Source organism: Eurypyga helias, unplaced genomic scaffold (genome assembly GCF_000690775.1).
Source record: "Eurypyga helias isolate BGI_N326 unplaced genomic scaffold, ASM69077v1 scaffold40836, whole genome shotgun sequence".
Classification (NCBI taxonomy): domain Eukaryota; kingdom Metazoa; phylum Chordata; class Aves; order Eurypygiformes; family Eurypygidae; genus Eurypyga; species Eurypyga helias.
Genome location: NW_010256712.1, coordinates 693 through 13,508, shown reverse-complemented (window position 1 = coordinate 13,508; position 12,816 = coordinate 693). Strand labels below are relative to the sequence as shown.

The 12,816-nt window shown below is 55.8% G+C and overlaps 1 protein-coding gene across 1 annotated transcript; it reads left to right on the top strand.

Moving 5' to 3' along the window:
• Window positions 1-857: 857 nt before the first annotated feature.
• On the top strand, window positions 858-11,331 carry LOC104505315 (voltage-dependent L-type calcium channel subunit alpha-1S-like; the record flags this gene model as incomplete). The annotated part of the gene is made up of 15 exons (XM_010153759.1): window positions 858-1,030; window positions 1,686-1,751; window positions 2,237-2,328; window positions 2,801-2,960; window positions 3,480-3,607; window positions 4,035-4,131; window positions 5,193-5,299; window positions 6,421-6,518; window positions 6,640-6,764; window positions 7,839-7,967; window positions 8,680-8,879; window positions 9,653-9,717; window positions 10,137-10,243; window positions 10,817-10,930; window positions 11,155-11,331. Coding segments are annotated over 15 exons (1,838 nt in total), but the record flags the coding sequence as incomplete, so codon positions are not given.
• Window positions 11,332-12,816: the final 1,485 nt, after the last annotated feature.

The following is a 12,816-nucleotide window of genomic DNA, read 5'->3' as shown; positions in this document are numbered from 1 at the left end:
GCTGAGGTTGTGCCACGCAGGAGAAACCAAGGGAGCAGGTGACCAAGTCCCGAGCATCTCCAACTGCCAACATCCCAGGTGCTCCCAGACAAAACCTGGCCCTTTGAGCCCAGGAGCTGTACCTCCTGGCTCCCCTTCTGCCTGCCTGTTCTGTCCTGAACCCTGGAGTCCTCAGCCCTGAGACATTGCTGTTCGCCCCTCGGAGGGCTTGCAGCCACCCCAAGAGAGTAGGCATCACTGCAAGTAGGGGTGACACTGGGCAGCATCCCCCCAGAGCCACCCTGCCTTCAGTCCCTCCTTTTGTCCATGAAAGCCCTGCTGGGACATTCTCAAACCAACCCTTCAGGTGCTTAAACAGTCATCATTAACCCTTCATGTGCCTGCTGCCTGGCCTACAGCTCACTTTACAAATAGGCCCTGAGGTGGGAGCGGCCCATATGGTACTTCCTGGGTGAGAGCCTGGAGGGACCTGAGCCTGTCCTGGGGTGGCCCTGTCTGGCATGAGGTGAACAGCACAGCTCTCCCAGCCTGAGTTACAGCATGCCTTTCTGCAGTGTCCCATCCCCCTGGCTAACAGGATTGTTCTCATACCTATAACCAGACATCCTGAGCAGCCTGGGGGGCAGAGATGTGAGATAATGGGGCTGGGGAGATGAACTCAGAAGGCTGGTTCCAGCACATGCCTTCTGCAGTCTGGTCCTCCACACAGGCAAGGACTTTGAGGACAATTACTGGTGCCTGACAAGAGGAATCTTGTTACCCTTCCCCCTCCCAGGACCTGGAGACACACACACACACACCCACACACACACCCACACACACACACACACTCACACACTCCCCCTTGTTGCCTGGAGGCAACAAGTACCCGCTGCCCCCAAGTGTTGTGCTCTGCCTGCAGGACTCCGATGACAACTCCCGTGTTTCCATCACTTTCTTCCGACTCTTCCGGGTGATGCGGTTGGTGAAGCTGCTGAGCCGAGGGGAAGGTGTCAGGACCCTCCTGTGGACCTTCATCAAGTCCTTCCAGGTATGTGAGGAACAGTGCCCCCCTCCCAGACAAGCACATGCCCTGGTCTGGCAGCATGCTCTGATCCTCAGGCTAGCTGGGCGAGCAGTCTGTCCTCACCAGCCAGACGAGGAAAGCTCCAGTGCTGGCAAACTGCTGGCCTGAGACTGGGCCAGGGGCTTGTGCTGTGTAGGAGAGCATTCCTGTATGGGTGGGAGGATGTGGAGGGGTCCCTGTCTGACATGACCATGTGTCAGAGCTGGGCTGAGCAAACAGGCAGGGCCTGCCTGGGCCCCTCAGCCCCTGTCCCAGCAAGGCTGGGCTCTATTCTACTACCAACTGGGTGCTCAAGGGCATGCTGCAGCATCTCGGCACGCAGCCCCTGAGCCTGGGTAGCTTCCTCAGCCCTGGACATCCCTGGGCTGTGGTCAGCCTTCATCCCAGCTGCTGAGACCTTCTCTTGGAGGTTGGCATAAGCCTCCCATACATGAGAAAGGGAGAGTGAGGCTAGTGAGAAGGTGGTTAGAGGAACAGGCAGAAAGTAAGCTGTCTTCTCCCTACATGAAGGGCTGGATGCTGGCCTCATGCAGTAGTAGCTCCAGACTGAACCTCCTGTCCCTGGGTTGCCTTGATTCTGGGCTGGTGTCTCACACAAGCTACGATTCTTTTGTCACAGGCTCTGCCCTACGTAGCCCTGCTGATTGTGATGCTTTTTTTCATCTATGCTGTGATTGGGATGCAGGTGAGAGGCACAAGGGTGGGATTTGCTCTTGAACAGAGGCCCTGAGCCTGATAGCATCTGGGGGGATGGGTCGGAGAGGGATTTGGCCTTCTGCCAGGCACTCCCTGGGACTTTGCACATGATGGGACCCTTTTACCCTGGTCTCCAAGGATACTTACAGCCCCAGCAGCCTACTCCCATCCCCAGGCTGCAGCTAGGGCAATTGAGAAACACAGCAAATTGCACTTTTGGAGTCAACGGCACAACCTAGACACACAGTCACCTGTGCTTGTGCCTGGTTCATAAGACCTTGTCTGTTTGGCCCAGATGAAGTGCAGCATAGACAGGGGCATTTTCAGCATAGGCGGGAATGTCCAAGGACATCATGAGCCTCAGAGCACCCAAAGCCAAGTAAGCAAGACAAAGAGGAGCTCAGGGACGTGGGTTGTCTGTAGTGTGGTCAGTGCCTGAGAAAGGATGCTGGCAACTGTCAATGTGATTTACAGATGTTTGGGAAGATCGCCATGGTGGATGGGACCCAGATCAACCGAAACAACAACTTCCAAACCTTTCCACAAGCTGTGCTGTTGCTCTTCAGGTCAGTCTTGTCTTGGTGAGTGAGCAGCTCCAGAAGGGAGCCAGGCTCAGACTTGGCATGGGAGCCCACCAGCTTGGAGTGAGGGAGACCAGGATTTCTGTAGTTGGTTTCTTTTTTGCCCTGTAGAAAAATCTCTTGCAGCAGTGGAAGCGTTTCAGGAGTGGCTGTTGGTTTGCCTGGTGTGGCTGAGCTGCACTTTAGGGTTTCTATTTGAATGTTTCTCTCACAGACTAGATTTTAATTTGTCAATTGTGAGGAAACTCAAGGAGAAACAAGAGCTCAGCCCAAGGCTTTCCTTGACTCCAAACACTTCACTTTGGAGCTTTCAATAGCAGGCCCCCCCAAGCAGCACAGCAAGCCCAGGATCCTGACCACTCCTGTTCCCCTGTGCAGTGGGCTGGCCACAGCTGTCTCTGCGTGCCCAGCTCATGTCCAGGACAGGCAGGAACCAGCAGGCATCCTCTCTCCCCAGATGTGCAACTGGCGAGGCTTGGCAGGAGATTCTGCTGGACTGCAGCTATGGCAAGCTGTGCGACCCTGAGTCAGACTTTGCTGAGGGCGAGGAGTACACCTGTGGCACAGGCTTTGCCTACTTCTATTTCATCAGCTTCTACATGCTCTGCGCCTTCCTGGTATGCCGGCTCCCACGGGGCTCCCTTTGGCACCCCCACTCAGGCTTTGGGCAGCCCCTGGTGTTGAGGTAGACTTGCATCTCCTGGGGCTGACTGCCCTCTTTCTAGGGGCATCATCCCCCAGCCCATCTACCCAGCCATGCTGTAAACCTGGCACCTCACTCCTATGGGGCCCAGGATCCCTTGTTACTTCCTTCCCACATCCCCCACGTGCTGCCATACAGATGTGTCTGTGTTGGCTCTTGCATGGGTGGAGAGAGAAGAGATGCCCTATGCCTGCCTTTCATTGGCTGGGAGACCCATTCCTGCATGGAGTGACCCACAGCATCCCTTGGCTCCAGGGGAATCCAGGGCCTTTCTCCTCCTGAACATGTCTGCCTGCATTTTATCCGGGGCCCTGTCCAGGGCCCGTGGGCAGCACTGTCCAGCTCCATGCTTGAGGGCTGTTGCTGTCCTTCTGTGCTGGGGAGCTGCTGAGTGCTTGGCTCTGCCCTAACTACCCACTTGCTCTGCCCTCAGATCATTAACCTCTTTGTGGCTGTCATTATGGACAACTTTGACTATCTCACACGTGACTGGTCTATCCTTGGGCCCCATCACCTGGATGAGTTCAAAAGGATCTGGGCTGAGTATGACCCTGAGGCCAAGTAAGTGACAGGGGGTGAGTGGCACAGAGGGGATGGCCCATGGGGAGCCTGAGGTAGGCTGCCCTGAGACACGTGTGACAGCATGAGCTGAGAGTTAGATCCAAGCATCTCAGAGGTACATGTGGCTTTGCCAGTGTATTCCAGGGCTGATACAAGCCATAACAATATTTGAGGACATGAGACTTCCAGTGCCCTCTTCATCCAGCCGTGGTGATGCTTCCAACTCTTCCCATCCCACACCTTTATCTGCTGTCTGGTGCCATGGGGAACAGCTGCTTTCTCCAGGAGGAGCATAGGGAAGTGTAGGGATTTGCCCACTGCAGGAGCATGGGGCAGGCGTCACAGATGAACCCACTCAGTCCCTGCCCAAACCACTGTCCCCCGTGTCTACCACCACGCTGCTGATGCAGTTTGTTGCTTCCTGCAGGGGCAGAATCAAACACTTGGATGTAGTGACTCTGCTGAGACGTATCCAGCCTCCCCTGGGCTTTGGGAAGTTCTGCCCACACCGTGTAGCTTGTAAGGTAAGAGCCATGGGGGTGGCAGGGTGTGCAGGCAGAGGGACACCTTCCCCAAGCTGTGTCTGCATCCTCCCCAGGGAGGCTGAGGGTGACAATCCGGACAACTTCCCAGCATCATGATTTATAGGCATACCCTGACCTCTTTTCTTTAATGAAGGGGAATATTTTGGGGTCAAGGAGATCTGCTGTTAATCTGGATGGATCTGAAGTGTTTCAGGCTCCTGAACATAAGGACTTGCCTGTGCTTACCCCCACTCCAGGGGGGATGGCCCTGTGGGCTGGTCTCTGCCTGACCTGGAACCCTCCGTGCAGAGGGCCTCCCAAGCCACACCGGGGTGCCCCACGTCTGCATCTGGTGCAGGAGGCAATGCTGGGTCTGAGTAGCTGGCCTTATCAACAGGGCTGTAGAATTTTGTTTCCAAGGGCTGATAGCACTCAGAGAGCTGGGAACACCAGCTCTGTAGGCCTGAGTACGCTAGTTTAGCTCATCCTGCATACATCCAGGGCCAGTGTGAGGCTCACGTGTAAATCACGTGGGCAGGGGCTGCGGCACTGGTCTAAGCCCTAATGGATCTTGGGCAAACTCATTAGGAGTTTTGGTCCCCAGATCCCTCATGGCAGCCTGGGGCACTTTTTGGCGGGTGGAGCACAACAAAGAATGACCCCATCTCCCTGAGAGCAATGCTGTGTCTCTTGCTGGCTGGTTGTTTAGTCTGGAAAAAAGGAGGCTTAAGAGAGACCTCCTGAAAGGAGTTTGTAGTGAGGTGGGGGTTGCTCTCTTTTCCCAAGTAGCAAGTGCTAGGAGGAGAGGAAATGGCCAGGCTTTCCCTGCAGCTTGGTCTGGTTTAGTTGTCTGGTTAGGATGAGTGATGTCCCTGCACCTTTGCCATGTGCTGCCAAGCCATGGTGCAGAGCTGGGAGGGCTCTTTGGCCCACAGCTCAGTGTCCCAAGCACAGCCTCTCCCCAGCCGATGTGGGTGACTTCAGCCAGGACAGGCTGTGTGTTTGCAGGGAGCTGCTAGCCTGCTGTCACCTGGGGTTACAGTTGTTGGTTTGCTGTGCAGCGTCTAGTGTGCATGAACATGCCCCTGAACAGCGATGGCACTGTCACCTTCAATGCAACCCTCTTTGCGCTGGTGAGGACAGCCCTCAAGATCAAAACAGAAGGTAAGTGATGCTGCTGTCTGCCTCTATAGCCTGATGGGGGAACCCTCTCTTTGTGCTGCAAGGGTACTGGTTATACACCATTCCTCCACTCTGGGCACTTGCCTGTAGGGCTAGACCCGCTGGTGCAACCCTTCACTTCATGCTATTATATCCTTGGGCCAGAGACCATGGGCTCACGCATGGGGCTGCTCAGGCTAAGCCTGGAGGACATTATTAGTTACAGGCACATGTGCTGCAGCCCTGAAGAGTGAACCAATGCCACCCCAGCTGCATAACTGAACAGCTCAGGAGCAGTTCTGACCCAGTTCCCATCCCTTCCACAATGAACAACCACCCTGCAAGGCACCCTGCCTGCCTTCCTGCACTGTTGAGTGTAGTCTGATCTCCCTGACCCCCCCAGCACAGCACCACCTGCTCCAGTTTTGCGTTTCCTCGTGTGTTTATAATCTCAGACTGGAATGGAAAGGGATGGATCCTCTGAATTTAGCTGTGCTGGGGAGGAGGTGTTTTCACCCCCTTCCTTGCCAGCAGAATGGTTGGCAAAGCCCTGCTTTGGGAAGATGGCACACCAGCTTGTTGCCACGTTAGGCAGTATGACACGAGCAGCTCTGTGGCTGGGCTGGGGCCAGCTCTGGCAGGAGGTGAGGCTGGGCAGTGGTGGGCTGGCATCTTCTAACAGCATGGCACAGGTGCCTTCCATCAAGCTGAGATGGGGAATGTGGTCTCAAGCACAGTGTGGGAAGCCCTGGGAGGAGTACAGGAAAACTTGGAGCATGCACAGGGACAGTCTAGGATTGCAGGTGAGCAGTAATGGTAAAGCCTGCGAGAGCACCAAAGGGAAGGTTGAAATCGGTTGTGGATCACCAGAACAAACAGTGGCATTAACATTCCCCCCCACTTTTGCTAGGGCTGACTCACTCTATAGTTTTTTTAAAAAAAAAAAACAAACTCTATGGTTTTTTGCTAAAATCAAAGCCGTATTCTTACAAAGCTCATTTTTGTGGGTGGGAAGGCTGGAGAGGAGCTGTCACACCCTGGAGGAGTATGGCCAGGTTTTCACATGCTTTGTCTTCACTCATGTTCACATTCCCCTGGGAATGAACCACTCTCTTTTCTCTCAGGTAGCTTTGAGCAGGCCAATGAGGAGCTCAGAGCCATCATCAAAAAAATCTGGAAGCGAACGAGTATGAAGCTTTTGGACCAGGTCATCCCACCTATTGGAGGTATGTCCCCCAGTGGTACTTCCCAGAGGGGCATAGCAACACCTGGTTGGGGTCTTAGCAGCTCTGACAACTCAGGGCCTTGTGATAGGCAGTATAGTCAGGTTGATTTCCTCTCCTCCAGATGATGAGGTGACTGTGGGCAAATTCTATGCTACTTTCCTCATCCAAGAGCATTTCAGGAAGTTCATGAAGCGCCAGGAGGAGTATTATGGGTACCGACCCAAGAAGAACCCTGTGGAGATCCAGGTTGGTAGTGTATGGGTGATAGTAGAGGGGTGACCCTTCCTGGGGCAGGCAGCGTGTGGTGGGGAGCTCTGCAAATCAGGGAAGAGGCTTCCCCCACCTCAGGGAAGTCCAGGGTGACTTAGCGAAACAGAGCTGCCATGGCACATAGCATAGCACTCTGTGCCCCAGCACAGGACCCTGTGCCCCAGCCTCTGGAAATAAGGTGGTCCCAAGTAAACCAGCACTGAACTGGCCAAGAACACTCCACCACCAAGGGTGACAGTAGTCTCCAGGGTGCAGGTGACTCTGGAAGCAAAGGAGGCTCTCTGCCCTGCTGACTTTTGCTGTAGAGAAGGCTCAGCAAGGTCTGATGCCTCGCCAAGCAGTTTTAAAACCTGGAAACCCAGCACAGACCAGTGTGTGAGCCAAATGCTGCTCATACAGGCCCTTATCCACCTACTCTTCTTCATTCCCAGGACCTTCTCCCTTTCCTCACCTTAGCAGTGTTGCAGATAGTTCTGTGTGTCTGGTGCTCTCTCATCTCACATTGCCTAGTGCAACATCAGGTGGAGGGGGGTGGATGTGACTGATCAAGCAGGACCGCCGCAGTCAGAGAAGCCTACACAGCAGCCCTGAAGGATGCTGTCAGGGTGGGATGGGAGAGGATTTATGTGCCTGGCCAGAGCAGCTGGGATGTCCCCAGCCTTTCCTGACCTTCTAGAGAGGAAATTACTTGTAGAGACAAAAGACCAGGCCCCAAAGGTGCAAGGCAAGGAAGAGAGCCAGACCCCAGGTGAGATCTGTCCAGATCAGAGACAAATGCACAGCTATGCCTTGGGCATCACCGGTCCGACCCTTTGTCAGTCTGCCCTTAATATACCCTTTTGTGGGACAGCAATAGCCCAGAAGCTGTTTCACCAAGCACAGAGCCAGCCAGTTACAGGGCAACCCATGACCTGTCCCTGGTAGGAGACCTGGCAAGGAAGCATGGTTTACCAGGTGAGCAGGCTTCATCATGTTTCCTGCTCCAAAGCCCAAAGTGAGAGGGTTGGCGGGGCCAGGCCACATCCAGCCATGCCTTCTTGTCCCCATCAGGCTGGGCTGAGGAGCATTGAAGAAGAAGCTGCTCCTGAAATCCATCGGGCCATTTCTGGGGACCTGACTGCTGAGGAGGAGCTGGAAAGGGCAATGGTGGAGGCTGCCATGGAGGAAGGGATATACAGGGTGAGTACAGCCCTGAGGGCATGCCAAGTGGTGGTGGTCCCGCTCAGCCCTCATCCGATGTATTGGTGGGGGACAGTCCACAGAGGTGAGCCTGACCATGAAAGACAGTGTGGACCACAAGGATGGATCATCACTTCTTCCCTCTCCCTTGAGCATCAGGACATCCTGGTTGAGTCATCCTGGGCAACCTGCTTTCTACCTCAGTTTCCTCTATGTAAAAGGACCCTGCTCACATGCCTGGCAGGGGTGTGCTGAATGTTTACCCACAGATTTGGAGGGCCCCAGTCACACCTTCTGCCAGGCTAAGGCAGGACAGCTCAGATGACTCCATTACCAGAGCAGGAACATATTTGCTTCCCACTCCCTGGGAGTCTTTGAGACAGCCTGGGCAGCTGTAGTGTTGCAGGGTTGCACCTCCTGCTGTACTGAGGTGCCACCAGGTCAGGCTGTCCCATAGAAGCGGTAGGATTTGTCATGCTCAGGCCTGGCTCTCATCCCACTGCTGCTACATGACCATCACCCCTCCGTGCCTCAGTTTCTCCACCTAGGCAGTGAGGCTTTTGAAACCATGCAGTCTGTGAGGCCTGAGCAGAGAGATGTACAGTGACACAGCTGTTCCCATGGGCATCCCCACATGTCTCCTCCCATGGGAATGGCCCCAAGGCAATCCAGAGCTCCAGGCCTCCCCTCATACCCTCCCTGTTGGTTGCAGAGGACAGGTGGCTTGTTTGGCCAGGTCGACAGCTTCCTGGAGCCCAGCAGCCCCCTGCAGCCCCATGTGGCCAGCCAAAGGCCCCTGCAGTTCACTGAGGTGGGCAGTGAAGACCTCGATTCCCCCGTCTTCCTCGATGACTTCCCTCAGGAAGGCAACACCAACGTCAACAATGCCAACAGCAGTGACTGGCTGGAGGGGTAAGGGCTTGTGAGCCTTACGTGGGCAGGCGAGAGAGAGCAGAGATGAGCCGTGCCCAGCAACTCCCAGCAGGGCAGTGCAGGCAGCTGGCTGCACACTGGTCCTGCCCAGGGGTTCTCCATGGATGGGTAAGGTCTGGAGAAGTGGCTGAGTTGCAGCAGCGAGGTCCCTGCAGTCTGGGAGAGGAATCGAGTGCTGGCCATGGAAGAGGGCCCATGGACACAGGAGCTTTGTGCAGAAATTCAGCCCTTGGGGTGTGAGCCAGGACCCAGGCAAGGGGACAGGGAGGGCAGACACCCCTTGCTTGTCCCCAGACCCCAGCCTGGCATTCCCAGAGATGTCCCCAGAACATGAATGGTAGCTCCAGGGCTGGTGTGTGGCTCCATATGTCAGCACATGTGACTCCCTACATGCCCTTCTTGTCCTTCCCATCACTCCTTCATCTTGCTGCTGTGAGATTGAGGTGGACAGCAGGGCTCCAGGGATTGCAGGAACAAGCCTTCCCCCTTCCCTGCCAATCTCTTGAGTGCCAAGGCCCAGGCAGGGGCTACCAGCACTTGCATGGGCACAGGTACAAGGGACAAGGGTTACCAATGTAAGAGGATGTACTTAATCCTACTTCTTGAGGTCTTCATCCTGTTCATCCATCCCAGGTGCCCTTCCTGGTCTGCCCCTCCAGGGCCGAGAAAGTGGGGAGGGCTGCACCTCTGGGTGGAGTGGGTCTTAGCACATGGTCCCTGCACAGGCTGACCCACCTGCCTGCCCTTGTCAGGATGGAGTACAAGGATGATATGCTGAGGAGGACAGTGGCAGCAGCACCCAGGTGTCCAACATGGGGTGAGTCTCAGCATCATTCTTCTTTTGGGGGATCTGGACCAGGTCAAGGGCCAGAGTAGGGGGGAGCTGCTGATGTTGGCAGGCAGGAGGAGGACAACAACTTGGAGGTTAGCTGAGAGACCCAAGGACAGCTGGCCCTGTTTGGGGAGATCCATGAGACCCTCTTTCCACCTTCCCACCCTTCAGGGTGATGTAGCATAGAGTCAGTGCCTCGGGCTGGGGGAGGACTGGCCATCCCAGGGCAGCAGAGCCACAGGATTGTTCATTTGCACTAATAGGGAATTCTCCTTCCCAGTCATGACTGAGGAGCCAATATGGGGCAGCGGGTGGGCGCTGGGATTTTGGTTGGTCCTGAACTCCAAAACACTTGGGTCCTTGCTCTTGTGCCCATCTAACATCCCCACCTTTCCCTCTTACAGAATGCAACCACCCCATACACATGGAGAGGCTGCAACGAAGGCCAAGCAGGAGGCAAGGGGCCATCTCTGGGGGTCACCCAGCACTGGGGCTGCACCTTCTCCAGGAGGTAAAGGGGCAATGTATGTCCAGAGGCAGCTATGTGGAGGACATGGGCGAGTCTCCCTCTCCTCCTGGGAAAGATTGTCACAGCCATGCTGGGGAGGAGCCAGTCCCTAGGCCTCCCTGCCATGAAGCCAGCTTTGCTGGAGCTTTCCTTTCTGATCAGTGCGGGGAAGGAGCTGGGCCCCCATCCCACTGCTGCACCAGGCACGGGTGCTTATCCAAGCTGGGACAGCTTGAAGCAGCATCTCTCTGGCTCCCTGTCTGCCTCCAGAGCCAGGGCAGAAAAAAGGGGTGTGTTGGATTTACTGCCACACTCCCCTGGCTGCCCTTGGCTGGCCCCAGTGCCTTGTTGCCTTCAAGTGCCAGGGCAGGAGATAAGGACTGGTTCCCAGCTCTCTCTGCCCATGTGGCCTTGGTGGTTCCATTGTGGGTGGTGCCCTGGACCCAGGAACCTCCAGCAGGATGGGAGTGTGGGTCCAGGCTGGGGACAGTACCTGCAGCTCCTACATTAACATGTGAGATTTTCCATGGGCATTGCCTAAGCCCATGGCTGCAACTCTTTGCTCCTCTTGCCCAGCTGCACAGAGAGGATGGCACTGTGACAGGAACAGCATCCATCTCAGGGTACCAGTGGGACAAAAGCAGTGACCGAAGCACATCCACTCCAGCCATCACCTTCCTCGTTCAGGAGGTAAGGCAGGGGTACAGCCTGGCAGAGGGAAAGGCAGGGCTGCCAGGTCGTGAAAGGATCTGGCAGGGATGCCAAGTTCATTCCAAGTTGGGAGGTTGGAGGACAAAGCTTAGCCATGAGGATGTGGCAGGTATGTGCCGTAGAGGCAAGGATGGGCTGCCTGCAGCAGGGACGCTTCTACAGAATGAGAACACATTGGACTGTAACCCCGTCTTCTGCTGCAGGCTCTGACCTCGGGGGGCCTTGCGGCTCTGGCCAGCAACCCAGCCTTTGTAGCAGTGACCAGGGACGAGATGGTGGCCAGCAGCCAGCTGGAGATGGATGAAGTGGAAAGGGCAGCTGTGGAGCTGCTAAAGGGAAGAGAAACACTGCAGAGCACAAACACTGGCTCTGCCCCCTAGGACACCTTGGCATCACCAGCCAGCTCCCCAGGGCTCAGCACAGCACCCTCGCAAAAGACCATTTCTGCCACTCGCTTGTGAGTGGTGGCTGATGGACCCCCATGGGCATGATCCCTTCAGGAGCTTTCAGGGTGTTACTGGAGCAACAACGCACAGCTCTCCCTCTCTGTCTGAGGTCCTGGTGGGCTCTGTCCATCTGCAGGAGGATTTTTGGGCTGGGTCTGCAGGATGCTGATGCAGGACAGGACATTGCTGTGCCATCAGTGTCTTGGCAAGAGCTGGGCAGGTCATTAAAGTGTTCCTGATGTGTGACTCCATGGAACCTCCTCTCCTCTCCTTCTTCTGCCGCCCTGCCTGCACAGCCTGTGTCCATGGCTACTCGCTGCCTAGCCCTGCCTGGTGCTTACCAGGGACTCCAGACACAAAGGGTGACACAATGATGGGGACATACTGCAGTGATGGGGCACTGCCTCTGCCGTCTCTCCTGGGATCTGGGGCTGCACAGGGGCTGATTTGCCCCAAGCTCGCATCTGGGGGGGGTCTTTCTAGCTGATTTCTAGCTGAATTGAGGGACAGATCTGGCTTGTGACATAGCTGGCACAAGGGTGGGAGTAGGAAGATATGGCCAGCAACACCACAGCATGGTCACTGCCCTTCTCTGCCTGGAGCTTCAGGGGTGAAGGGTCTGGCCTCAGAAAAAATGGCAGCTCAGGGTGGGAAATCCTCCCCAACCCAACTGTCCTTGCAAATATTGCCCCCAGGGACAAAAGGAAGAGAAATACTAGCTCCTCACATCCTTGCAGGACAACAGGCAAGCCGTATCCTGCCCATCCCATGATGCTGTACCAGCATGAGGTACCTTGGAACTTCTTCCTCCCAGCCAATGCCAAGCCAGCTCTCCCAGGATGCAGAACCCTGTGTGCACATGGCACATGGCGCTGGTACCTTGAGAGCTTCAGGAGGAGCCAAGCAGACAGGGTGAAGGGATGGTGCTGTTGAGGTGAAGGCATCCAGACCCCAGAGCAGAGGGAGGTGCTGGACTTTGTGCTGGGCACACAGCTCTGACTTCATTAGCTGTCAGCTGCCAGTGCTGGCATGTCTTGGCTGTCCCAGAGCAGATGGGCAACCTCTCCCAGGACATAGCCTGGGTTCCTCAAAGTGAACCTCAGTGTGCCTCAGTTTCCCTTCACACTCCACCCTGACATCAATACTGACCTGTAGAGCTGGAGTTCTGTACTACTACACCTGCTTCAGGCTGGGAAATGCTTTTCCTGCCAAGCCAGAGGCTCCCTATGTCCTCGGGTGGTGCAGGCTCTGCCCCAGCTGCCAGCACAGACCACATCCATCTGGCATCAACCCCAGTAATGGGAAGGCGACGGGCAGGGAAGCCAGGACTGGACTCCTTCAGCTCTTTGGTGCCTGCCTGTCTCCAGTCCTGCTCCCTGATGGGCCCTGGACATGTCCCCCTCGCTAGCCTCCTGAGAG